The sequence below is a fragment of the Cucurbita pepo genome, chromosome LG09 (genome assembly GCF_002806865.2).
Source record: "Cucurbita pepo subsp. pepo cultivar mu-cu-16 chromosome LG09, ASM280686v2, whole genome shotgun sequence".
NCBI lineage: Eukaryota > Viridiplantae > Streptophyta > Magnoliopsida > Cucurbitales > Cucurbitaceae > Cucurbita > Cucurbita pepo.
The window spans coordinates 366,172-391,695 of NC_036646.1; the positions used below are offsets into that span (position 1 = coordinate 366,172).

Here is a 25,524-nt window from a genome sequence, read left to right on the forward strand (position 1 = left end):
ACTCTCAATAACAAAAATATATGTTAGGTCGGGCATTATAATATTGAGGGAATTGGCTCGATGATCACAATGCTACTGGTGATCCCGTATGATCAAAATTACAGAAAGAAAGAAAAGAAGAGAAAAGTGTACACTATATATTGAGGGAGAGAATTTTGACGAACTTGAAATGGGGAATACATTATCTATATCTTGAACTTACAATTGTCCAAATCCCATGAAATCGTGCTCAAAAGTGGATTCTTTCAACAACATACTTTCATCTTCCAAGGCTTCATCTGGGTCTTCACTCATTTCATCATCTTCAAGACTCGAATCTTGGGAAGTTATTTCATCTTCCTCCAACAGTTCTTCTGTTGAACTATGCTCCTTTTTGTCGAAATCACCCGAACCATTGTTGGAACTACCATTTTCGTGCAGATTCTTTGCTCGTATTTTTACGCGCTTTCCTCTTATGTAACGATATTCCCATTTCGGTGGGGGATATTTCTTCTTCAATTTTTCATATTTATCTAACATACCCAACTTTTGGAAGACATTTCCAAGCATAGTGACAATCGCCATACTTGGTTGAACTCCAAGTTCCTCCATATCAGCAAATATCTAAGGGAAATGACAGTTAAATTTCAGTATCTACGGAGTTCAATATGATTCAAGTAAAAATCATATGAAATAATCGTAACATGCAAGTTTCTTATAATGAGAGATGGAAGAATTGTTTGGAGTTTTGTGGCTAAAAATATAAATGCTTAGAGCTTTGTTGGAACTGCTTCTGTAGCAATAAGCAATAGAAGAGAAAACTGAATACCTCAAATAACTTGTCGTGCATATCCCGTTCATAGTAAAGGGATATCATTTTATGGAAGAATATGCGAGGCATGCTCTCCAGATGCTGAGAAAATAATTTGTTCCAAAGCTCTTCAGCTTCATCAAGTCTTCCATCTTCAGCTAAGGCATTTAATAATGTGAAATAGCTACCCATTGTTCTTCCTTGCCCTTTGCTTAACATCCATTTCGTCAACTACAAGAGTGCACCCAACTTGTTTAACTCATTTGATCGGAGACATTCTCAGGATAAAAGGGCAGAGCAAGAAAGGACATGAAAGAAAAGTACCTGAATTATCCTCTTCCATTCTCTTTGGATCTCTAAGGTCTTCAGGGCCTTTTTTACAGTAATAAGAGGAAACTCTAGTTCCCAGGCAATGAAGGAATCAAGAGCCCCATAGACTTCCTCTTTCACGTTAGACAGTCCCTTGACCTAAAATGAAAAGTAAATACTTATAAAAGGATATCGAATTAACTGCTCAATCCTGCAAATGAATTTGAGTTCAAAAGTAGAACATAACAAATGATCCCAAGAAACAAGAAAAGATTGAGTTGCATTGAAGGTGAGTTCAGTATCGAATTTTGAAGCATTAAGAAATGCTTTTGGTCAATTGAAGGCACTATGCAGAATTTTATGAAGTTTTCAAAAGTAATGTTAAAAATCCTAAAAGCACTTCAAATGCATCTTCCAAAAGTCTCAAAATGCATCCCAAATTCACTCTGAATCAAGCTGAAATAAAATATCTTCTGCTATGAAATTCCAAATTGAATATGCAAAATTACGCTTCTTGTGAGACAACAGTAAGAGAGCTTACACAATCAACAAGCTTTGCTGCCTTGGATATGGTTCCAATCCTCTTCCTGGTTTTCCAGACCCGAGGATATCTCGGCCGTGGACCTTTTGCAGCGCATACCTGCAAATAAATCGAAATACTTGTGTAAGAAGGGAAAGAGAAGGTCAGGATTTGCTTCAACTCATAATACAGATATCCAATTTCCATTGATCAGAAATTGCTTCTTCACAATCGAAATGAACAGGCTAGTTTGATTCTCGCTAGCAGCAAACCAATTGATGAGAAGGCTTACCACTGAACTGCTTGCACTTGCAATCAACGAAAATTTAACAGATTCAATCCCTTTGGATATGACTGGAAAAGAGTAAATCAAAGTATGCATCCTGTGCAGCAAAGGAAAACAAATATCAATAGCTTTCGAAAAATCGATATCCAATTCGACATTAAGGAAGAAAAAGTAGTTCGTTTATATTCAATCGGACTTCTAATTTCATCATCTTACGCAAAACACACTTCGTCACTGGCAACAACTTTCTCGTTTTGTTTCTGTAACTTTCTCAGTAACCAAACACATACATTGAGACGAAGAGAGAGCGAGAAAGGCAGAATTTTACCGGTTGGAAGCCAAGGCGGACGAGAGCGATGCTGGAACAAGAGAGTGCGCCATTGAAGAAATGTGTAAGATGTCTTCAATTTCCCATATTTCTTCTTTTCATCCTTCGTCGATATTGTCCCGGAAAAAAAAAACAAATAAATATACTTTTCAAATAAATCTATCAGAGATAAAGTTAAAATTCAATTAGATACAAAATTAATCATATATTAAACTAAATATTAAAAGGGTCAAACTCTTCCTATACATATATCAGATTAAACTATATAAAATGTTCTTTATAATGTTTTATTAGTACAACAAAGTGCATGCGCTATGATAATTTGTTCTTGACAACTCAATGATATGAAGATAGAGAAACACTTTGAGATTTATTATGAAATATCAAATATTTAATAGTATGCTTGAAATAATTTATTATCTAATAAATTAATAAATTAAATGTCTATTTTTTACTAAAAAAATCAAGAGAGAGAGAGGTAATGGGCTGCATATCGTCAAAGCCCAATAGATTGATACAATTGGGCCTGTTCTGAATGCCATAAGACGATTGGTCCGCCCGTACGGTAATGGCATATTTATTTCCGCCCAGGATATTTTCCATGTGATGCCAAGAAGAAGAGCGGGGTACCTCATCCTAACGCACAACTTCTTTGAGAAAATGCCTGTGGATCACCTACTTCAATAGCGCATTACCAAGGAAAAAGAGAAGTTGAGAGAATGATCGAAACTGCTCTGGCCGTGCGATTCCCCGCCGGCGCCAACTTCTGCTATTCCTCCGCTTTGTCTCGTAACTCTCTCTCTCTCTCTCTCTCTTTCTCTCTCTCCGCTGCCGTTACTTTCGAGGATGAACTAAACTTTCTGTGCTGCATAATGCTTTTGCTCGAATTCTAAGAAGGAGAGAGGAAAACGTTTTGTCGATTACTTAACAACTTGCTTTCTGTTGGATGCATTGGAGCTCAAGACTCCATAGCTTTTGGCGTTTTTTCCTGCATTTTTCTTGGCTGCAAAGCTGTGACTATTTTTTATTTTCTGTATTTTCGAATCAAGTGAAAGAGGAAGAGGAAACAATTGTTCTTATTGCGTTACTTGATTTCTATTGAAAACTATGGAGCTCACTTTCCTTTTCCTTTCTTGTTGTTGCTGTTTTCTCTCTCATTTTCTCGGATGCCAAGCTCAGAGCCGGAGACTAGATTTCTTTATTATTTTTCCTCTTAAGTGAAAGAGGAAGAGGAAACAATTGTTCTTATTGCGTTACTTGGTTTCTATTGAAAACTATGGAGCTCACATTCCTTTGCCTTTCTTGTTGCTGTTTTCTCTCTCATTTTCTCGGACGCCAAGCTCAGAGCCGGAGACTAGATTTCTTTATTATTTTTCCTATTAGGTGAAAGAGGAAGAGGAAACAATTGTTTTGTTTGCTTACTTGATCTCTATTTTAAGCAATGAAGCTTAAGATTCCACAGACGTTCTCTATGGATTTTTTCCGGCATTTTCTCAGTTTCCTTGCTGAGACTATTTTTCTTCTTTATTTTTTGTTTTTTGCATGTACAGATCACCGTTCAGCTTGGACTTCGGAGGATGTAACTAATATAGGCCATGCTAGCGGCTTTTGCCGGCTTTTGCATTCTTGCGCTTCCGACGTGCAATGGTACTTGAGCTTGCTCTTGTCTTTTTCTCCGTTTTTCAATTTGTTCGATGAGTTTCTTTGTGAAATGCACGTGCGGATTCTTGACTCCTAATCCTGCCTCCGTTAAAATTATATCCGCTGAGCGGAAATCGCAATAAATTGAATATTGTAGAAGTCTGATTTGAACGCAAAATTTATGGTTAACAAATACTTGAAGTATTTAATCTACGATCCATACCAAATACCACAAGAGAGAATTCATAATTCAGATAGCGCGTTTTTATCTTAAGAATCCATTATAAGATGCGGTCTTCTCATTATGGAATTGCAATTAGCAAGCATCGGAAGGATTGATATTATAGGCAACTGCGTTGTTTGAGATCTTTCTGAAAAGATTGTGTATCTGATGGTGATGCTTACTCGATCACAGTCGTGCTCTTTGCATGTTATGTATGCACATATATTATAATTATTCAGTAAGGAGAACCTTAACCAAATGGTTCCTTTCTGTTTATGATATGTAAAAACTGTCGAAGTCAAGGATTCAATCTTTATTAAGTGGAAATATCGAATTTAATCACATATATGCAGAATTCAATGGAAACGTCTGGACACGCATCAGAATTTCAGACATTAGGAATGAATGATTAGAATTCTAAATCCCGATATCTTACTTGCAGGAAAAGATGCCGAAGCCTTAATAGTAAGTCCTTCTTGGAAAGGAACAATTTCAGAAAAAATGGAATTCATGCATCGGCAGAGCATTTGGGCTCTGCGTCAGATCCAATTAAACAAAATAGGAGACAGTATCATCCATCCGAGGAGCTCGTGAAATCAAGATCAGAGAATGCCGAGGATGTTAGACCTACTGCCGCAGAAACTAGTAGAACAATCATTGAGGTATCAGTTTATACTAATGCTCTTCTCAATCTTCATACTTGTTTGTGATGTTTTACATGTGTGATGCATCACTAGCAGGCATGTTGTTTTTATTACTGCTTTATGTATTAAATCTTATCGGTGGAATGGCAATAGTTTGAATTATATGTTCTTTTACCATCTCGTTTTCGAGGACCAAAATGGAGGTCAAAGACTGAAAGTCGACTCAGCTACACTAGTCTACATTGTGCATGAAGTTAGATGTATATATAAAGATTTATGTACTGATTTGGGCATGGCTATTCTTGAAATTTCTGAATTGAAGATTATCTTAGAAACAAAAACAAGGGCAAGGTTTTTTCAACTATAAGTACATATACNGGGATTCACTCACGAAAGTACCATGGATGTTATGTCTCCAAGTTCTTGGAATGTGTTCCATCTTGCTGCCAGCTCATTGCCTAATGTCTTGGAAAATGATGATTTACTGCTCATACTCGGAAATTTTAAAAATACACTCCTCTTTGCTGTACTAGGTAATTTTACTACAAATAAAATGATAATTTTAGCGACTTTTTTTTAATCAATCATCACTTCAGTTTCATGACCAACAAGTATATAGAAGAAAAGGAAACCAAATCTTACGAGCTGTATTTATACTAAATTAAATTGCAAGTAACATATATGCCTCAGGGTTTCAAGAGAGAACTTAAACTACGTGTTTGGATCCTTCTCCCTAAGCCCACCTCTCTCTCCCTGCCCTCAACCACAAACATGCTAGTGCTAGTTTTTGTAGATGCGAATTTTCTATGAACATGTTCTTTCCCGTATGTGGTTAATATATTGGACATAGTTGTAAAATGTGGAATGTACAGTTGCTACAGCATGTTGCCTCCCTTTGGTCAGTCTTACAAATATTGGGACAATTTCTCCTTTTTGGATATCGACCATGTTTGATGGATAGGAAGGAGATGCCTTATGTCCTTGTCTCTGCTTGTTTCTCTATTGTTTTCTTGGATTGAGATTTCCGTGTGTCTGGGTAATTCTGCGTGTTATTATAACTTGAAATACATGGCTGCTTTTGTAATTCTGCGTGTTATATGGCTTCAGATTTCTTACAAATTTTGATAATTAATATTTTCAATAGCATGCCATGTTCAGGTAAATAGCAAAGCAACATTAATGTTTGTGGGTTTGATTAACGATGAAGTTCAGGAAAACATTATCTGGCCAGAACTTCCTTATGTAACTGACGAACATGGAAGTATGTCCAGTCTTTTAGAGTACATTATCCTCAGTTATACTCACATAAGCCTTGACTGCTTTCCCTGTTATTTTATTGATTATACTATCTAACTATATTGCAGATATTTATTTTCAAGTGAAGAATACGGAAGAGGCCATGCAAAACCTAACTTCAGAAAATAACTTTGTTGTAAGGATTTTGGCTTACGTATTAATTTTATTTCATCACCCTTTCACATCTCATCTCAAACCAAAATACTTGTTTATTTGTTTGTTTTTAATTATTCCGAACTCTTACATGGCATGTGAAGGTTCCGTCGTGATGGCTATGTTGTCAATTTTGTTGAATCAAAGGATATACGTCAAACGAGGGAGATACCTCGACTTGTATTGTTTCTTGAGTTACAGTTTGTTACGTCAAACGAGGGAGTCACGTAACTGTTTTTTATTGGTATAGTTGAAGATTCAGTCTACATGAATTCAGGATTTTAATTCCGTGTGGTCATATATATATTCCACATCACGATTTGATATCTGGGAGGGTTCGAAGGAAGAAAATTTGACGTTCATTATTGATTTCATGTATTACCATGCCCTTGTCGTTACTTTCACGACATTAGCTTTGCCGTAGGACCATTGATATTCAGTGTAGTGCTCAGCTTAAACACGTTCTCTATGATTGCATCACTGGTGAATATATAAATCATTTGTCCTTCCTATCAAGCATCTAACGAGATTCTTTATAGGCAGAAATACTTTCATTCAGTAAAGAACTCTAGAAGGATAATATCAATTGACTTTCCTTAATACTGTTTGCATTGATGGCGTTAATGATGCAGCAAGTTCTTATTGGCATTGATACCATGGAAATGATCGATGAGATCAATTGGTTTGGTCCATCAGAAGTTGATTTGGGATTTGAAGAGCTTGATGATGAGGCTCTTAATGATGAAGTAGATGATGATGATGGTGATGGTGATGGTGATGGTGATGATGAAGACGACGACGACGAGGATGATGCAGATGATGACTACGATGCGGTCTCTCTAATTTAATGAATAAATATTACTGTTGGATTCTGCTCCTTTAGTTTGAACGTGAAGGTTTCTCCATTCTGCAGGACTGGGTTTCTGTCATAGAGGATGAAGATGATCCAAATCACTCTGACGAGACAGCAGGAGATTGGGCAAAACTGGAGACAATGCGTTCTTCTCATCCAATGCATTTTGCCAAAAAGCTTTCAGAGGTAATGATTTATGATGGATTAATTGACTTTTTTTTCGCTGAGACAACAATAACTTACGAGTTTTTGTCTAACTCTGTCTATGCTGATATCCATAGACTTAATTACGTGTTATCAACTTTTTAGTGCTTGTTATGCATTTTAGGCTGCATCAGATGATCCTATCGATTGGATGGAGCAGCCCCCAGCAACTTTAGTGATTCAAGGGGCCTTAAGACCTACGCGCAGGGAAGAGCGTTCTGTTATCCAGAGACATCTATCCAGCCGTCACTCTAGTAACAGCGACATAAACGAGGCTCAGAAACTTGAAGATAACCTTGAGAATCATGGTAGGATTGATAATCATGGTCATGAATCTAGCTCATCCAATGGATTGGATGATAATATTCCAATGAACGAGGTTTCATTTTACCGACTGGAGATGACAAAAGTTCAGCTATTTACAGGACATTCACATCCAGTATGTTTGATCTCTATTTTAATTTTTCAGTTTGTCTTCGGTTTCTTTTTCTCATTGAAGCATGTTTTCAAAACAGCATTATAGATTTTCTTTTTAAAAAGTTAACGACATTAATTTCTGATTATATAATTATATATTTGACCATGATTTTGCAATATTAAGGGTATCTATGAAAGAAAACCAGCACTTCCTGGAACTGTCAGTAGCTTTCCGGATTATGTAGATAGTTTATGGGGCATAACTGTTCAATCCCAACAACATAGATCTCCCCACTTTTGTGAACGCTATGCTGTTTGAGCCTAAAGATGTCTACTTGGATCTGCTTCTGGTTGCTACTGACAAATATTCATTCCTTTACCTTCCTCCCAGAGCAACGTTGAAATAGAAGACCTCATGCAGGCTCAACCTGATGCAATTGCGCACTCAGCAGAAAAAATTATTTCTCGTTTAAGAGAAGGTGGAGAAAAGACCACACAAGCGCTCAAATCTCTCTGTTGGAGATGCAAGGGCATTCAGGTTGAGGTAACGTATAAACTTACTTAAAAATTATTCGATTTTTCATCAATATATTTGTTTTAATCTCTGAATTATTACTTTGCATTTTCCAAAAAGGGCTGTTCAGGTTATTGTTTTTATTTAAATCTTAACATGATTTTATTCTATAGTCATACCGTACTTCATTTGTTTCATACAATTCTTCATTTTATGGTTATTTTTCAAAACTGTGATCATCCAAAAAGTCAATTAGCCTGCAAAGTTCCGAGAGGATGCTTTCTTTAATTGGGCATAACATAGATATAAATTTACTAGGTCGTGTACTTTTGTGGTGTCATGAACCAAAGTAGAGTTTCTGGAATTTAGTATTCACTTTTGGATAGTTCTCAACATGAATTTGAACATTGCCTATAATAGAATTCACAGAACGTGCTCCATTTCGAGTTGTGTTGGGGGGGAATCTTCTACTTTAAGATTTCCCCAAGGCCCAATAACCCATCTTTAATTCTTTTAGTTTCTTCATTTTTAGTTCAATAAATAGGGTACGCAGATTATAATCATGTTCACGATGATTTAGGCCACTGGTCTTCAATGAATACTTGCAGGAGGCTGTAATTAATGGTATAGATTCAATTGGATTTGACGTGAGGGTTTGCTCCGGAACTCAGGTCCAAACATTGCGGTTTGCATTTGATACACGAGTAAGTCAACTACCACCTCTTTCCTCTCCTTTTCTTCTTCTTCTCCTGTTTCCTCTCCTTTTCTTCTTCTTCTCCTGTTTCCTCTGGATTGATCACTAGTAGATATGATTACTAAAGAAGCAAGGACAGATTAACCATGCATCTGCAAATTATTGGTAATATAATTAGTAGGTCCAATATATTTAACGTAATGTGGTTTGATGAACCTTCATGTGGTTTTTCTCTATTTGTTAAGTAGTGAATATTTCGACGTTGCCATGTTTTCGAAACGGATACACCTCGTTTCTGCTAGAATATTTAATTGTTTGCGAAAACAATTTAGTGAGCCCTCTAATATTTTGGTCCAGTTTCTTTCATCATACTAGGTTGCAACAATATAACCTTTCAAAGTAAATTTACTCATTTGAACTTCTTACATATATTTTGTTTAATCTTTTGATGAAAACTTGCTTAGGCGTAAAGCTTATGTGGTTCTAATGAACTTATGTTTGCAGGAAAATGCTTTATTACTGAACCTTAACCAGTTAGTTTGTTTTATCTGTTCAGGCAACCTCTGAGTTAAGCGCAGAAAAACAGTTGAACGACTTGCTTTTCCAGAGAATGCAGGTAAATTTGTTTTAAATTGTTAATTCATTCGATTATATTATGGATCCGGCGATTGCAAATAAGCAATCATTCTTCAATTACTATGAATTTGGCCTCTTCCAAATGTCCTCTCTTGCCTGCTGTTTTACGTTCCCTTTTTAATCCTTGATTTCAAGCGCTTGCTCGTTTTTAAGCGATTAATCATGAAGGATATTAACCTTTAGCAAATTAACAAACCGTTATGAATTTAAGAATTTCTTTTATAATCTATTAGATTAGAAATGTTAATTAATCTAATGTTTGACTGCCATGGAGCCTGGTTTCCCTCCCATTCTCTTAGGTCATTTTGTTTTGGTAAAAAAAATATTTTAAATTTTTTTTTTTCTAGCTTTGAATACGTCTATTTAGTCATCATTTGTAATCTTTATTTAGTTCTTGTTGGTACTATTATGTTTGTTGAACTAATTTTGATTGAGTTAAATATGATTGGGTAGATAATTAAACAGACTAATAGACAACGAATCATATCAACATTTTGTTAATTTTTCATTTATATGTCAAAAATTCTAAAATAAATTGAGATAATAATCTGAAGACTTTAAAAGATCGTTTTTTTAGTTTTGAAATTTTAGTTTAATTTTTTTAAATAGTTTTAAATAGTTTTAAATAATAGGTGATAAGCAAGGAATTGTATGAACTTCATAAGTTTAATTTTTACAAACAATAAATAAAAAAAACAAAATGATTATCCAACATGTATTAAAATTAAATTATTCAATATATTAATTAATATTTTGGGTGGGTTAAATTAAATTGTCCCTATTTTTACACCCTCATTTTGCTTCTTGATATTGAATTTAAACTTCCAAAGAATTTAAGAAACTAAGTCATTTGTAGGTTAACTTTAAAATGAAGAATAGATGTCAAATTAGAAAGCTTGATAATCCTTTTACTTCGAAAAGCTTATTTTGTAATTTTGATTTTTAAAATAACTGACTTATAAGATACAGAATTAAATTTTATTTTTAATAAATTTATAAATTTTCAAGGTACAAAATTAAATTTTATGTTTAATAAATTTATAAATTTTCAATTATGAACTCAATAGACCTATAAATTTTAAAAATAGTAAAANAACACTTTTAAAGCATGAAAGTTGAAAAGGAAAACTTGTAATTTATTTAAAAATTACCACTCACGGTCCTCCTAGTTCTATTTAACAAATCTCCCAAAATATCTCTGAAAAAACATTTTTGATTTTCTATTAAAGGATTTAATCTAAATTGGGAAACTAAGTCATTTGAAGGTCAACTTTAAAATGAATAATAGATATCAAATAAGAAAGCTTGATAATCCTTTTACTTCAAAAGGCTTATTTTGTAATTTTGATTTTTAAAATAACTGATCTGTAAGATACAAAATTAAATTTTATGTTTAATAAATTTATAAAATTTTAATTATGAACTCAATAGACCAATAAATTTTAAAAATAGTAAAAAAAAACAGTCAAAATCTCATTAAACACTTTTAAAACATGAAAGTTGAAAAAGAAAACTTGTAATTTATTTAAAAATTTCCACTCACTGTCCACCTATTTCTATTTAACAAAACTCCCAAAATATCTCTAAAAAAACATTTTTGATTTTCTATTAAAGGATTTAATCTAAATTGGTCGTCCAGTTCAAAATTAAACAGAAGACCAAGCAAGAAAACAGGAGTAAAGAGGAATCACCTGTTAATCAAAGGAAGCTTGAAAAACTCTCGGATGCTCCTCTCGCAACAAGGTCCGCCATTGCAGAGCCAACAACAGATCTGAACGCAGTTATTTCCTACCTATTCCTTCTTCTCACCGACCCCCCGTTAATCAATCCCATCAGATTCGAACAAGAAGCTCCAAATTCGACTTCATGCAATCTTACTAATCCGAAGTTAGAGACATACAAGTCCACAGGCGACAGAAGCGAAATACACTAAAAATTATAATATGGGATAAAATACCTTTCATCAGAGGAAGCTCTGAGTTGGTTGCACACACAATTGCACGATCCGGAGTTCCACAACTCTTCAAGAAGACCCCGTCCAGCCCTGCATTTTTTGCCCTTTCCTCCGTTCTGTTCCAAATAGTCACTTTCTTCACACCGGATCTAATGGGGTCCCAAAGCACCCACACGCACCCTAAGCATGACGCTGCTACCAGGGCTATCTAATATTTTGCAGCTAAACCAGAGACGCGAGGTTCTGTAAAGAGTCAAGGTAGTGCCGTCCATGGAGGCTAGAGTTTGCAGGTGGTGGAGCAAAAGTGCAAGTAGCTTGCATGAGTTGCAGGTAAGCTTATGGCGGAATTTTGGGGGAAATGGGTCACAACTTCGACGTCTATTGTAGGGAAGAGATGGTGAAGAAAACCAAAAGAGCATGAGGAGGAGAGGAATGAGGCTGAACGGCGAGGCTTTGACGCATTGGGCTGGAAATTGTGGGGGAGACGATCGGGAGAGGGGATAGGAAGTGTTCGCTTTGGATTTTGGTGGGAAAGAATGGAGTCCAAAGCTTCTTTAGTGATAAACATGGGAGATCTACTTTTTATGTTCTTTGAGCCAAAAAGCTTCTTTGGTGATAAACATGGGAGATCTACTTTTTATGTTCTTTGAGAGATTTGTTTCGTCTTTTGGGCTTAAATACTTTCCACCTAAAACTCACAAACTTATCAGACAAGCAAAGATTCTGTAATATAAAAAATTTTATTTTGTGGGGAATTTTAAAAGATATAAAAAGGACAGAACCTATTTAACACTAAAAAAAAAAAAAATGGAAAAAAAATCTATTGATTATAAATTTATAATATTTAGATGCAAACTATAGATTTGAAAATTAAAAAAGGTACAAATTTTGAGAAATAGGTTTAAAAAAAGGCTCTCAACTTATTTAAATTAATTTAAATTAACATGAAAAAAAAAAAAAAAAATCTACTCTCTCCTTTCACTAACTCACTCTCTCTTTCTACTCACCACACTCACGGTGGCAGTAACCCCCTCCTTCTTCCTCCCTTTTCCTATTCTTCATTTGTGTATATCAACCAAGGCTAAAAACCTTCCGCTGTACCACAATTTTACCAGCTTAATAAGAGAATGAAATTGGAAGAAAAACTGGTAGTTTTAACATTTAGTAATATCTTGAGTTTTCATTTTCAAAAGGTGGGGGGCTAATTTACTATAGCGACGCTTTTGAATGTAACAGATTTATGTCAAGCTTTTGTAAAATTACTATTTAATTTCATGTTTCGAACCATGGCTAATAGCGATCGAGATAGAAATTTATCCTATTTGTGTTAATAAAACCGATCCTCTAATGGTGTGGAGCTTAGAGAGGGGAGCAGAACAATTTGACTCTTAAGCTCAATTAACTATGGACAATATCAAAGAGTTCAGAAAATAATTAGGCGTTCAGGGATTTTTGCTTACCTTGCATCCGAAACGTAGCGGCTCTCGAGTTGGAAACGCATGCACGAAGATGGCATCAGTTGGACGACTCTATGCCATTTGATATCTGTTCTGAATCCGTGGAGACCCGAGGATTAGGAATGGCATCAATTGGACTTGGACGCAGTGGAGATCGGTAACCTGTACAGTGATAAGTTCAATTAAGCAATGGCTGCAAATAAATATTTTTCCAAAAATATTTTTTTGACAATTAAGTTTTATTTGAGCACCTCCACAATCTGGATCGTGACACTTTTGGTAATAGACAGCCGTCGTAAGGTCGACAACATACATCACTGAACGATGAAAACATGGATGATCTGAGTAAATTCTCAGATGATTTAAAGAAAAAGAACAACCAGAGAAAGTTGATCGCACGAAGTACAAAACTTGTCTATCCCATGGGGTTTTCATACAGGCAAATTACCTGATACATTTCCGGTTGAGGCAGCTGATTCAACAAACCGTCCAAAATTACATATCTCCTGCGGCCAGAGAACCTCAAAGGTAAACAAATGTTGAATAACTTAAATCAAACATAAAGGTACGAGACATTTGGATTTATAAGATAATTCAATTTGAAAGGTATAATCGACATGTCATGGACTGTTCAAAGCAGCTTCATAACTAAATTGATACTCAGCTTGATCGTACCTCCATATCAAATTGCAATGTCTTTACGCAGTGTAATTCCGTTTCGCAAACCAGAAGTTTCTCACACTCAGCATCGACGTTGCAGACCAAGGATGCCACGAACATGTCTTCCTCACACTACGATTAAATATGTACAAGGTAAATAATAGGATCCTTCTCAGAATAATGTATCCTGCGCAAATACTTTCTTAAAAAGTTGAGTAAAACAATCTCTCCAATAGTGGAAAAGTTTTGGCAAAATTTCTAAATAATGATGACTACGAAGTGCCTTCAACTTCCTCTTTTCTGTCGGAAACCAAAATTATATATATATTTTTAATCTGAACTTGTCTAGCAAAAATAATTTTCTTTAAGAAATGAAGTAATCATATTCCTGTAGAATTACCAGAAATAATCCTGTTAACTATTATGAACTTGTTACTAATAAAAAGGATAAAAATGATATGTTATACTAATACCAAGAAAATTTGAGCTATGCGATGTCTAAAAAATAAAATAAAAGAAAGGAAATTACAAGAACCTAGTTTCACCTATTAAGTATACATTTCAAGAGATAACAAAGAAATAACATAAGTGACAAGAAGATGAAGCCTAAATCCAATTGTTGCTAAATATACCTTGTTTGAGGAATCAAGCTCTAGTGTCCAGTCAAAGCTTCCTTGAATCGAATACTTTCAATTTGAGGCTTCTAGAACAACTGATATCTAGGAATCAACTGATATCAAAGTAAAGATGACGCGGAGCAACCTGAACGTTGGAATAGAACAGTGAGAAAGTGCAGTAGAAAAAAGAAAAGAGCACACGATTCGCACAGATCCAATCACATGATCTGCACATTGACTCAAAAATTTTCAGCTCACCTCTTGAATCAATTTAATGGTGGCGAAATTTTGAATCCATGCTTTTGTACCTGAAATTAATTAAGAACGTAGTTAAAACGACATCAGAAGCGTTTGCTAGGCTGATGGCAAAGTAATTTTTCTACTCGAAGTATTATTAAAATTTGATGACAACGTTTCCAAAACTTGCTGTGTGATCAAACTAGAAATCTACTTTGTTCATTAAAGTGATCTTGATAACTAAAATATGAACATCTGTGTGCTCTCTTGCAAACTTCATAGCTTCTTCTTGTCTAGGAAATGTGGTCCAAACTGTTGGTGACAACAGAAAACTGAAGTGAGATTGAGAGGAGGAGTGATTTGAGTGATGGGGAGGGAGGTCCTTTTATAGGGGGATTCCCGGAGTTGGTTGAGATTTGTGTGGATGAAATTGAATTCACCTCCTCCTTCTCTTCGGCAGTAACTCATTCAAACTCTATTATTAGCTTCAACACCCTCCCTTAAACTGAATTCTGCGGAAATCGGTTTAGGACTTCACTTCGTCATCTTGATATACATCTTGGATTCTGCACATCCCCATCTTTCTTCTAAGCTTCTCGAACAATGGTTGTTTCAAGGGCTTTGTGAATAGGTCTGCGATTTGTTCATCACTTCGGCAAAAGTTGAGTTCAATAATGCCTTCTTTACACAAATCACGCAAGAAATGAAATCGAACATCGATGTGCTTGCTCCTTCCATGCAACACAGGATTTTTAGACAACTTAATAGTTGACATATTATCACAATATATAACCGTCGTACCTGGTTGCTTCTGATTAAGAATTTCAAGCATTTTTCTTAACCAAATTGCTTGGCACGAGCATGCTGCTGCTGCCACAAATTCTGCTTCTGTAGTTGAGAGTGTTACAATAGGTTGCTTCTTTGAAGACCAGCAAATAGCTCCTGAACTCATCATGAAAATACTTCCTGAAGTACTTTTACGATCGTCTATATCACCTGCATAGTCACTATCTGTATAGCCAACCATCTTCGAATCATCTCCTTTCTTGTAGAATACCCCCAAATCAAAGGTTCCTCTCACATAACGAAGTATCCTTCTTGCTGCATTGAGATGTTTTTCCGTTGGATGCTCCATGTAACGACTTATCATACTAACCGCATACATGATGTCTGGTCTGGTTGAAGTTAGGTACATCAAACTTCCCACAATTTGTTTGAAGTACCTATTATCAACCTCTCGCCCGTCAATATCCTTGTGCAACTTTAAACCCAATTCTGATGGAGTTCCAAATGTGCGCTCATCCAATTTAAACCTTTCAAGTAATTCTTGAGCATACTTCTTCTGACAGATAAAGTTACCTGCGGGAGTTTGAGTAACTTCTACTCCAAGAAAATACCTCATCAAGCCAAGATCTGTCATTTCAAATTCCTTCATCATGCTCTTCTTAAAAAATTCAAACATTTCTTCATTATTGCCAGTAAATATTAAATCATCAACGTATAAGCAAATAATGATAATGTTACCTCCCTTTTCAGTTTTCACATACAACGTATGTTCATACGGGCATTTAGTGAATCCCATCTTTTCAAAATGAGAATCAATGCGACTGTACCATGCCCTCGGAGCTTGCTTCAAACCGTACAAAGCTTTCTTCAACTTGTATACTTGTTCCTCTTTGCCTTTTTGAACAAAACCTTCTGGTTGCTCCACATATACTTCTTCTTGAAGCTCTCCATGTAAGAAGGCCGATTTCACATCAAGTTGATAAATAGGCCAAGATTTCTGTGCTGCAATAGAAATTATGAGCCTGATAGTGTCTTGACGTGCCACTGGTGCAAATACCTCCTTATAATCAATTCCATACTTTTGCTTGTATCCTTTTGCAACAAGTCGCGCCTTGTACTTATCCACCTCACCGTTTTCATTCAACTTGGTTTTGAAAACCCATTTTACTCCGATTGTTTTCTGCCCTCTAGGAAGATCAGTGAGCTCCCAAGTCTTGTTCTTCTCTATGGATTTGATTTCACTGTCCATAGCTTCCTTCCATTTCTTCTCCTTTACTGCTTCTTCATAGACAATTGGATCACTATCCATAAAGAATGCAAAATAACCACTATCACTTGATTCATAGTCCATCTCATAATCAATCATCCAGTTTGGTCTCTTTCTTGTTCTTGGATGTCTTTGATTATGATCATGATCTTCTTCTACTGGTTCTTCTTGTTGAGCTTGTGATGAGCTCTCTCCATGCTCATAGTGAGGCTGAATAGGGGCTTCAGTTTGTTCTTCTTCAAGATCTACAGGAATCTGCTGATTTACAGTGATCTTTTCTTCCCATGTCCAAGTCTTCTTTTCGTCAAAGACTACATCACGACTTACCACCACCTTCTTTGTCAAAGGATCATAAAGCTTGTACGCCTTAGAGGTCTCGCTTACTCCAAGGAATACACACTTCAAACTCTTGTCTTCAAGTTTCTTCCTTTTCTCATCAGGAACGTGTGCATATGCTATGCACCCAAAGATTCTAAAGTGGTCTACTGCAGGTTTTCTTCCGCTCCATGCTTCTTGTGGAGTCATATCTCTAACAGAAAAGGTAGGACTCCGGTTGAGAATGTGAACGGACCACACGACAGCTTCTGGCCAGAATTCCTTCGGGACTTCTCCTTTATTTAGTAAACTTCGAACCATGTTGAGAATGGTCCTGTTTTTCCTTTCGGCCACACCATTTTGTTGTGGTGTATATGCTGTTGTTAACTGCCTCCGTATGCCCTTCTCTTCACAAAATTTAATAAACTCGTTCGAGCAGAATTCTCCACCTCTGTCAGTTCTTAAAGCCTTGACTCTTCTTCCAGTTTCCGTCTTCATAGTAGCACAAAACTTTTTGAAGCAATCAAAGGCTTCTGATTTGGCGTGCAAGAAATAAGTCCATGTTTTTCGACTAAAATCATCGATGAGGGTCATGAAATATTTCTTGTTACCATTTGATGCTGGAGAGATGGGACCACATATGTCCGAATGAATCAACTCCAAAATTGCTTGAGCTCTTCTTGATTTTCCAGATGGAAAAGAGTTTCTTTCATGTTTTGCTACTACACAGCTCTCGCAAATTTCCGTTGGTGGAGTAATATCTGGCAACCCAGTTACCATCTTCTTTGAGGACAACGTCTTTAATCCTTTGAAGTGTAGATGACCATACCTAAAATGCCAAAGCCAGGTGGTATCTTCTTTCTTCACCATCAAACTTTTGGCAACGATATTTAACGTCAACGGATATAGACGGTTGGTGGTCATCTTCATCTTAGCAATCGATCCTCTTTTGGAGTCATAAATCTCACATTCATCATTTTGGAATGTGATCACATACCCCTTTTCTTGTAACTGACCGATACTAAGTAAGTTGGCCTTCAGATCAGGAATGTAGAATACATTAGAAATAGACTCTACAAAGCCATTTCTAGTCTTGATATCTACGGTTCCTTTCCCCATCACTTGGAGAGTTGAATTGTTGCCAAGAGAAACCGTAGTATGAAAATTTTCATCTAGAGTTGAGAAGAATTCCTTACAACCTGTCATATGATTGCTGCATCCAGAGTCTACGACCCATACACCTTGATCTGCAACCTTCATAGCATGGAATGACATTAACAATGTTTCTTCTTCTCTTCTCTCCACAAAATTGGATTGATCTCTTTTCTCCTTTTGGAGCCTGGTATAGCATTCATTTTTGTAATGTCCAAGGCGTCCACATCTGTAGCATTCCACCTTGGACTTGTCAAAGTGTCTCTTGCCTTTGTTTTCATAATCATTTCTGGCTAGGTCTACTGACCTGCCAACATCTCCACTTCTTTCTCGACTGCCTCTCCCACGACCTCTGCCTCTTCTTTGCCCTCTACCTCTAGGGCTTGAAGATTCACCTGGTGTGGATATTTTTAAGGCTGTCATCTCCTCTATTGCACTTGTACGATTGAGCCTCTGCTCATGTACTAACAGGGAGCTTTGGAGTTCATCTATTTGCATCTCTTCGACATTGTTTGCTTCTTCGATAGAACATACAATGTAATCGAACTTTGGAGTTAGTGATCGCAAAATCTTTTCTACGACCGCAACCTCCGTGATTGAACCACCATGCATCCTCATTTTACTTGCAAGACTTATAACCTTGCCAATATAATCATTCACCGTTTCTCCCTTTTGCATTTGGAGAATTTCAAAGTCTCTTCTGACGGCTTGTAGTTGAGCACGTTTTACTCTCGTTGAGCCTTGATACTTCCTCCTCATAGAATCCCAAATTTCCTTGGATGTCTTCTTCTGAAGCATTGTTTCCAAGATAGTCCTATCAATGGACTGAAATAAATAGTTCTTGACCTTTAGGTCCTTCAACTTCGATGCTGCCAACAGTTGCTGTTGACCAGCTGAGAGTACCTCGCCTTCATTTGGCTCTTCATAACCCGTCTCCACCATATCAAAGAACTCCTTTGATCTGAGAAAATTTTCCATCAACATCGCCCAATGATCATAGTGACCATCGAACCTCGGGATGGCGGGCTGAACGTAGCTCTCAACTTGTTTTTCTGCTGCCATTTTTTGCTGCTGCAAGATAGCTCTGATACCAGTTGTTGGTGACAACAGAAAACTGAAGTGAGATTGAGAGGAGGAGTGATTTGAGTGATGGGGAGGGAGGTCCTTTTATAGGGGGATTCCCGGAGTTGGTTGAGATTTGTGTGGATGAAATTGAATTCACCTCCTCCTTCTCTTCGGCAGTAACTCATTCAAACTCTATTATTAGCTTCAACACAAACTTCACCGCAAACTTCATTGCAAACTTCACTACTTAATAGATACCAGAAATGTCGAATGGAATCATCGAGAAGTGGAATGATGGTGAAACAGGAAGAGGAATGGGAGAGATTTGATGAAACCTAAATATACCTTAACTTGAATCTACTTTGTTCAGAAAGCTCGACACGAATTTCAAGCAATAATCTCCACAAACTAGATGGCCTCCTCGGAGGTACGCCTCTAGGTGAATTATAAACAAAGACTGGCGAGAACTTCTTAGAACTAGAACCTTTTGCTTTACTTGTCAAACCAAACTGAATCGTGATAACTATAGTTTTGTCAAGCAAGGCCAAAAAAAAAAAAAAAAAAAAAAAAAAAAAAAAAAAAAAAAAAAANATCAAGCTGTTTCAGGCGCATCATTAGCTCAACGAATTCTGAACTTCATTAGACAGCTGAAATACTAGAATAAGCATGTGAAGAATAAGTTAATGGCATTCAAGCAAACTCCGCCATCCAGAAAACAACGACTTACTTTTTCCATGAAATCTTGGCCGTTCGTTGCGTTGTCTTGTATTTCTTTAACTGAATCAGAAACTGGAGTCTCAAAGCTTGCTGAACTCTCAGGCTTCAATTTACATTTTCTTTCTTTTTTCCTCTCACAGAAGATTCTGAACAGAAACAGGATGGATAACCGCACATAATCAGATGCAGAAAATACAGAAACAAAGAACATCCATGCTGATCACCAAATCACAGCAGAAACTCGACCTATAACATTGCTCCTCTATCGAAATTCCAGTTTACAAAATCTAGTAGTTTTTCTACAATAATTACAAATGCTTCACAGTGAAATTCAATTGTGTCTAAAAATGAGATTCGCAGTACATTGTTTCGCAGAGCTCGCATGGCTGCCTAGGTTGTAGAAACTCGAATTAAAATTAGAGAAACAGAACTTACAAGGAGGAGAAACGCCGCACTTGAAGCATTCAAACGATCGATCGACGTCGTCCTTCACGATTGAACTCTGTGGATTCCCTCGTCTTTCGCATTTTTCTTCTCTCCTCTTTTGAAAAATAATTCTGATTATGTTTCGGAATGAGCCGCGCGCGGATATAAATGAAACGTATTGGTGTTTCGTTTTTCTTCCCGCTGAAATGACCTTTCCACCCTAAACCTTCCGCGCGCGGATATAAATGAAACTAGCCACGTCATGTTTTAACCGTTGTTTTTAGGTAGAAATTAAAGGACTCCAAATTTTCCAATTCTATCATGCTAAGGTGACATTAAATAAATATTTTATAAAAATAATATTAAAATTTTCCATTAATTACCCTCTAATAGTAGTTAATAGTGATTAAATTGATTTTACCCTTGATTAATTTAGAAATGAACTCGTCGTCTCATCCAACAAATATTATATAGATTCAAATCAATTTTATCATCTAACAATATTAATAATCGAGATTCAAATCAATTTTATCATCTAACAATATTAACAATCGACTCGTCTGTACCTTCAAGTGTGTTAGAGTTGATCAGTCAACTAATCATTTTGTATATAATTTTTTTTATCATTTCATTTATTCAGATAAAATATGCTAGATTTTTATTTTATTTGTACTTAAAAAAAATATAATATTTTACAAATAAATAAAAAAACTATGCATAATTCAAAATAATTGATCTATATCATTTACAAATGAATCTAAGTGTTTGAATCAAAATAAAGGAAAACCTAATATTTGAAGAAAAAAAAAACACATATTAACATAATAAATATAAAATTAGAACAATATTGGCATTTAAATTTTCAGTATTATGAACAATTAATAAAATATAAATAAATAAAATCGATAAAATAATCGAGAAAAGAGGAAATAAAAAATCCAATAAAATGCGAATATCAAATGTAAAAAATATCTTTTCGATGATGAAGCGCCACCGTCCATCTCATAAGAAAAGGCTTTCGGATAAGATTTCCGGCAATAAAATTAAGTGAAGCCAATTAAAAAAACCAAGTCGCCATGAAAGCTCTGGTGTGTTCCTTCCGGCACGCTCTCGACCTCTCAAAGCCTCCGCCATGGAAACAGAGAAGCCGAATTGATGACTCAACAGCCACCAAGAATCTCAGAATTTTCACAAGAACATCCCGAGGCCAGATCCAACTAAACGCCAAGGGTTTCACAGGTTCTCCGGCAACAGCGAAAGACAGAGAAACCGCCGTGAAAAAACCTTCCGGCCAAAACAATAGCAGAGGCGGCGGCGGCGGCGACGACGATGAAATTCCGGAGGCCGTAGCCAAGAGGATCATAACGAGAATCTTGGCTTTCGTTGGAGTTCCGATGGCGTTCGGCGTGACATTGGTGAAGATCTTGGAGGCGGTCCATGAGCAGAAACTTTGGCATGTTCCAATTTGGCTGCCGTTCTTGACGATTTTCTTGACATTTGGAGCTTCGACGATGGGAATCGCTTACGGGACGCTGTCGACGAGTTTGGATCCGGAGAAGGAAGGGACTCTGTTTGGATGGGATGAGGCGCAGAAGAATTGGGTTGAGATGTGGAAGGAGGAAGACGAAGCCAATCGTGGAGGAAACTAATTTGCTCTGTTTGGTTACGAAGATATCATATTCCGGACAAGTCTGCTCCGTTGAAATACCGGTAACGTAGACAAAACTGCATAAATGTCTATACCAAACGTCGTCGTATTATTACAATCATTAAAATGCAACTTACGCGCTGTTTCCTTCTCGAAAACGTCGCCGTATCGTTCTGGCATTGATTGGGAGAAAGAGTACTCTAGGGTAATCAATTTAAACAATATATTAGAATTAATTAATTGATATAATTTTAAATTCTTGAATTCTCCTATTTTCTTTACTTATTTAGAAATAATTAATTTATAATTTCTAGAATTTTTATTTTATTTAAGTAATTTTGAACGGATTTAAATAGAATCAATTTAAATTGATATAATTTTAAATTCTCAAACATTATTAATAAAAATTGATATTTTTCTTTCAAGAATTCATCAAATTTGAAATGTTTGTTTATTTAATAGAGAATACATATTTTATATATATATATATATATTAGAACTTTAAATTAAGTAATGGGATAATTAAATCCTTGCTAAGAAATAACACAAGAAGGAGGCTGTTCATATGGTTGAACCCAATAAGATGGAACATTATATCTGTAGTAGTTGAGAACCTCTTCAATTTTATCTTCGGCCTTCTTTTTCTCCTCTTCTTTTGGTGGCCCCACTGAGATTATTTGTGTTTGACGAAACCTTCTTAGTTTTCGCACCATGCATATTGGATCAACTTCCCCGATCACTGTCATTTTCTTTTCTTTCATTTCCATGGAAATTGAACTCACCCCTACCCAAAAAAAAAAAATATATATATATATATATATATATATATATATCTTTAATATAAATTTTATTCTCCTTTTATTGCTCTAATAATTTTAATTGCATTTTCTATCGGTGTGTTATATGGAAATTATAAACCTAATTTAAAGAAGAAGAAAATATGAACTTAATTTAATCATAAATTATTATTATTATTATAATACTGTGTTATGAGTTATTTAACTAAAATAATATCTAGTGATTAGTAAAAATGATTTGAATCTCCTACCTCGTATCAGAATTTTTAATCTTTCATTTCATATATTTTTTTAAACTATATTAGTGATATAATTATGAAAATATATATTTTTTAACTTGATTAAAAAAATCTTATAATTAGAAAATTAAAATAGGGAAAGTTTTTAAAAACTAAATTCCTTGTGGTGGATGATGAAAGTCCGACGTCGGCTATTTTAGGGAATGATCTGTGTTTATAAGTGAGGAATACTAACTCTATTGTTATGAGGCCTTTTATAGGGAATCCCCAAGCAAAGCCACGAGAGCTTATTCTCAAAGTTGACAATATCATACCATTGTGGAGAGTCGTGTTCGTCTAACATGGTATTAGAGTCGTGCCTCGATTAAGGGGATTTAAGGAATGATCATGGATTTATAAGTGAGGAATGCTAACTTCATTGGTACGAGGCCTTTAGGGAAGGAGTCGAGCCTCGATTAAGGGGATTTAATGAATAATCATGAATTTATAAGTGAGGAATACTAACTCCATTGGTACGAGGCCTTTAGGGAAGGAGTCGAGCCTCGATTAAGGGGATTTAATGAATGATCATGAATTTATAAGTGAGGAATACTAACTCGATTGGTACGAGGCCTTTACGGAAGCACTCGTGTTCGTCTAACACCTTGAACTTCTTTTAACTAAAACTTTGCAATTTTAATTTTGTAAATTACGTTTAAAAGTATAATTGCTTAAATTAAAATAAAAATTTACATAGATTATATTACCTGGTAGTTTAGAAACTATAGTCATGGCTTTTTTCCTGTCATCTTCATTGTAGAGCGTTATCTCCAGCACTATTTTCTGCCCACAAAAACCAATATTCTTTAAGAGGCAACCTATTTCAATCCATATTTTCGAAATTGAAGAATCAATTATGCAGAGACATAATTGTATATATTTGCTAAAAAATTAGAAATTAAAATTAACAAAACCGGGTTTCTAACCTTCGCTTCCATAGAGAGAGAGAGTTGCAGAAGATTTAGAAGCAAACTACTGAATGATATTAATGACTAATAATAAAAGGAAGATATTTTATAGAGAAATTGTAAATGCTTGAAGCAATTCGAGCAGACAAAAACCAAACTCTGTTTCTTATTGGCATTTTGGTGGATAACATTGTAGTTGTCGACGTGTCGTTTGGTTTAAGTTTAATCTGCAGTGTCCTTTGGGTCAAACTATTTTCTCATATTTCACTATTATTTAAAAAAAAAAATTAAATTAAAAACCACTTGTCCTTTTCATTCATGAATTTTTTATCTCTCAATTAAAAATGTTTATTATGGAATGTTACTATCAATTTCAAAGCAAAATCACACATCTTGTAAATTTTAAAATTGTCCCTAATAAATTAATTAAAATTTAACTCTTTTTTAATAAAGATAATATAATAATAATAATAATAAAGAAATGAATGAAAAAAAAAAGTTACACTCGGCAACTTCAAGAGACTTCCGTGAAACGTGTCCTCTCTATTCAGCCGACACGTATATCGTCTTCTTCTCTCGGTAGCGGCCTCCCCATGGTTCCAGAACCGTCTCTTAATTTCTCCGTCCCTATAAAATCCGGCACGGTCACTTTCATCCATCATCGATCCTCATCAAGGTTTTACATCGTCCACCGTAACGAAAAATGGCGTTCAGGTATTTGGCAACTCGATTGGCAGCAAATAGCTTCAGAACTGTGAATAAAAGCCCTAAGTCATATGCTACGGCGACGGAGGCGAGGATGAAATCATACGCGCCGGCGGCTGATTTCTCACGATTCGATCAGAATTACCAGCAGCAACAGAGCAAGCCGAAGGCGTCACGAGCCGGCGATTTTGTCCCCGTTTATGTGGCGATCGGTCTGATTGCGCTTTCTGTAGCCCTCGGATTGCACACGGCGAAGCAGCAGTTGGCTCATTCGCCGTCCGTTTCCGTTCGGAAGAAGCGCAGAGAGACGATTCCGGAGGTGGCAGAGCCAGAGCACGTGGCGGAGGAGACTGAGAAGTTCTTCGCTAAATCGTTCTTCAGAAAAGTGGCTCACGTTCAGGAACTCGAGAAATTACGCAATTATCGCGTTCCTTACGATCCTCAACTCGGCGATGCTTATGCTCATCGCCACCGTACTGAGACGCTCAGGTCCGTCGGTGTCGATCCGGCTTCGAACTGAAATTATAGTCGGCGGTGGTGATTTTTATTTCGACTCTTTGTAATTAAGAAATAAATCGTCGAGAAGCCACTGTGTGAATGTAATCTCACTAAGAATTTAGTTACCTTTGTAAATTTGGTATCAGGGAGTATGAATGTTTGTCCATTTTTTCCCAACTACCTGGAAAAAATATTATTGGCACCACGACTGGGAATGAAGCTTTTGGAAGTCCTAAGAGCTTTTTTTAGAGTGGAGTATTATACTATTACAAAGAGTCGGCCTTCGTCTAACATGGTATCAGAGTCGGCGTTCGTCTAACATGGTATCAGAGTCATGTTTCTAACATGGTATCAGAGTCATGTTTCTAATGGTAGTCGGGTTCGTTTAACACGTTTAACATGGTATTAGAGTCATGAGAACATAACGAATAAAGGATTCGAGAGGAGGTGTTGAATGATTTCATGAGCTAATTCATGATCCTATGAGCTAAAGAATGATTTATGCTAAGGAATGATTTATGATGCCATG

At 36.0% G+C, this 25,524-nt stretch overlaps 4 protein-coding genes, 2 long non-coding RNA genes and 1 pseudogene across 8 annotated transcripts; 3 read left to right on the top strand and 4 right to left on the bottom strand.

Moving 5' to 3' along the window:
- Nucleotides 1–111: 111 nt before the first annotated feature.
- On the bottom strand, nt 112–2,365 carry LOC111801764 (pentatricopeptide repeat-containing protein At4g21190). Its single transcript, XM_023685911.1, has 6 exons — nt 2,234–2,365; nt 1,912–2,002; nt 1,641–1,739; nt 1,115–1,258; nt 809–1,021; nt 112–603 (listed from the first exon to the last, which is right to left on the bottom strand). The coding sequence occupies exons 1-6, from the start codon at nt 2,284–2,286 to the stop codon at nt 199–201; spliced, it is 1,005 nt and encodes a 334-aa protein (XP_023541679.1). The 5' UTR covers nt 2,287–2,365; the 3' UTR covers nt 112–198.
- Nucleotides 2,366–2,837: 472 nt separating this feature from the next.
- LOC111801721 (uncharacterized protein At3g49140-like) lies at nt 2,838–9,718 on the top strand. Of its 3 annotated transcripts, XM_023685838.1 has the most exons (11): nt 2,838–3,022; nt 3,784–3,880; nt 4,540–4,759; nt 5,900–6,002; nt 6,106–6,173; nt 6,823–7,023; nt 7,104–7,229; nt 7,372–7,686; nt 8,056–8,208; nt 8,787–8,882; nt 9,429–9,718. In XM_023685838.1, exons 1-11 carry the CDS (start codon nt 2,953–2,955, stop codon nt 9,501–9,503), a joined length of 1,524 nt encoding a protein of 507 aa, XP_023541606.1. In that variant the 5' UTR covers nt 2,838–2,952; the 3' UTR covers nt 9,504–9,718. The 3 variants fall into 3 exon arrangements, with proteins under 3 accessions (XP_023541606.1, XP_023541607.1, XP_023541608.1); XM_023685839.1 differs by lacking the exons at nt 8,056–8,208; nt 8,787–8,882; nt 9,429–9,718 and adding an exon at nt 7,849–8,049; XM_023685840.1 differs by lacking the exons at nt 2,838–3,022; nt 3,784–3,880; nt 4,540–4,759 and adding an exon at nt 5,116–5,274 and having other exon boundaries at nt 5,886–6,002.
- Nucleotides 9,719–11,086: 1,368 nt separating this feature from the next.
- On the bottom strand, nt 11,087–12,238 carry LOC111801722 (annotated as a pseudogene).
- Nucleotides 12,239–12,438: 200 nt separating this feature from the next.
- LOC111801723 lies at nt 12,439–20,303 on the bottom strand. The gene is made up of 8 exons (XR_002816172.1): nt 20,171–20,303; nt 19,746–19,881; nt 14,455–14,504; nt 14,212–14,341; nt 13,595–13,711; nt 13,368–13,425; nt 13,171–13,236; nt 12,439–13,081 (listed from the first exon to the last, which is right to left on the bottom strand). It is a non-coding gene; the product is annotated as an uncharacterized LOC111801723 (long non-coding RNA).
- Nucleotides 20,304–21,116: 813 nt separating this feature from the next.
- LOC111801590 (uncharacterized protein PAM68-like) lies at nt 21,117–22,058 on the top strand. The gene is made up of 2 exons (XM_023685619.1): nt 21,117–21,871; nt 21,928–22,058. The coding sequence occupies exon 1, from the start codon at nt 21,238–21,240 to the stop codon at nt 21,808–21,810; it is 573 nt and encodes a 190-aa protein (XP_023541387.1). The 5' UTR covers nt 21,117–21,237; the 3' UTR covers nt 21,811–21,871; nt 21,928–22,058.
- Nucleotides 22,059–22,344: 286 nt separating this feature from the next.
- LOC111801350 lies at nt 22,345–23,824 on the bottom strand. The gene is made up of 3 exons (XR_002816125.1): nt 23,811–23,824; nt 23,592–23,667; nt 22,345–22,593 (listed from the first exon to the last, which is right to left on the bottom strand). It is a non-coding gene; the product is annotated as an uncharacterized LOC111801350 (long non-coding RNA).
- Nucleotides 23,825–24,399: 575 nt separating this feature from the next.
- On the top strand, nt 24,400–25,199 carry LOC111802176. Its single transcript, XM_023686442.1, has one exon. The coding sequence runs from the start codon at nt 24,496–24,498 to the stop codon at nt 25,015–25,017; it is 522 nt and encodes a 173-aa protein (XP_023542210.1). The 5' UTR covers nt 24,400–24,495; the 3' UTR covers nt 25,018–25,199.
- Nucleotides 25,200–25,524: the final 325 nt, after the last annotated feature.

Bases quoted from the DNA above. Each gene is read 5' to 3' on its own strand.
- LOC111802176 (XM_023686442.1), top strand. From the start codon at position 24,496: ATGGCGTTCAGGTATTTGGCAACTCGATTGGCAGCAAATAGCTTCAGA.
- LOC111801590 (XM_023685619.1), top strand. From the start codon at position 21,238: ATGAAAGCTCTGGTGTGTTCCTTCCGGCACGCTCTCGACCTCTCAAAG.
- LOC111801721 (XM_023685838.1), top strand. From the start codon at position 2,953: ATGATCGAAACTGCTCTGGCCGTGCGATTCCCCGCCGGCGCCAACTTC. The intron at 3,023-3,783 runs GTAACTCTCTCT...TTGCATGTACAG, and splicing joins CTATTCCTCCGCTTTGTCTC to ATCACCGTTCAGCTTGGACT. The intron at 4,760-5,899 runs GTATCAGTTTAT...TGCCATGTTCAG, and splicing joins CTAGTAGAACAATCATTGAG to GTAAATAGCAAAGCAACATT.
- LOC111801764 (XM_023685911.1), bottom strand. From the start codon at position 2,286: ATGGCGCACTCTCTTGTTCCAGCATCGCTCTCGTCCGCCTTGGCTTCC. The intron at 1,740-1,911 runs GTAAGCCTTCTC...ATTTATTTGCAG, and splicing joins CAAGTGCAAGCAGTTCAGTG to GTATGCGCTGCAAAAGGTCC. The intron at 1,259-1,640 runs GTAAGCTCTCTT...TTTTCATTTTAG, and splicing joins CAGCAAAGCTTGTTGATTGT to GTCAAGGGACTGTCTAACGT.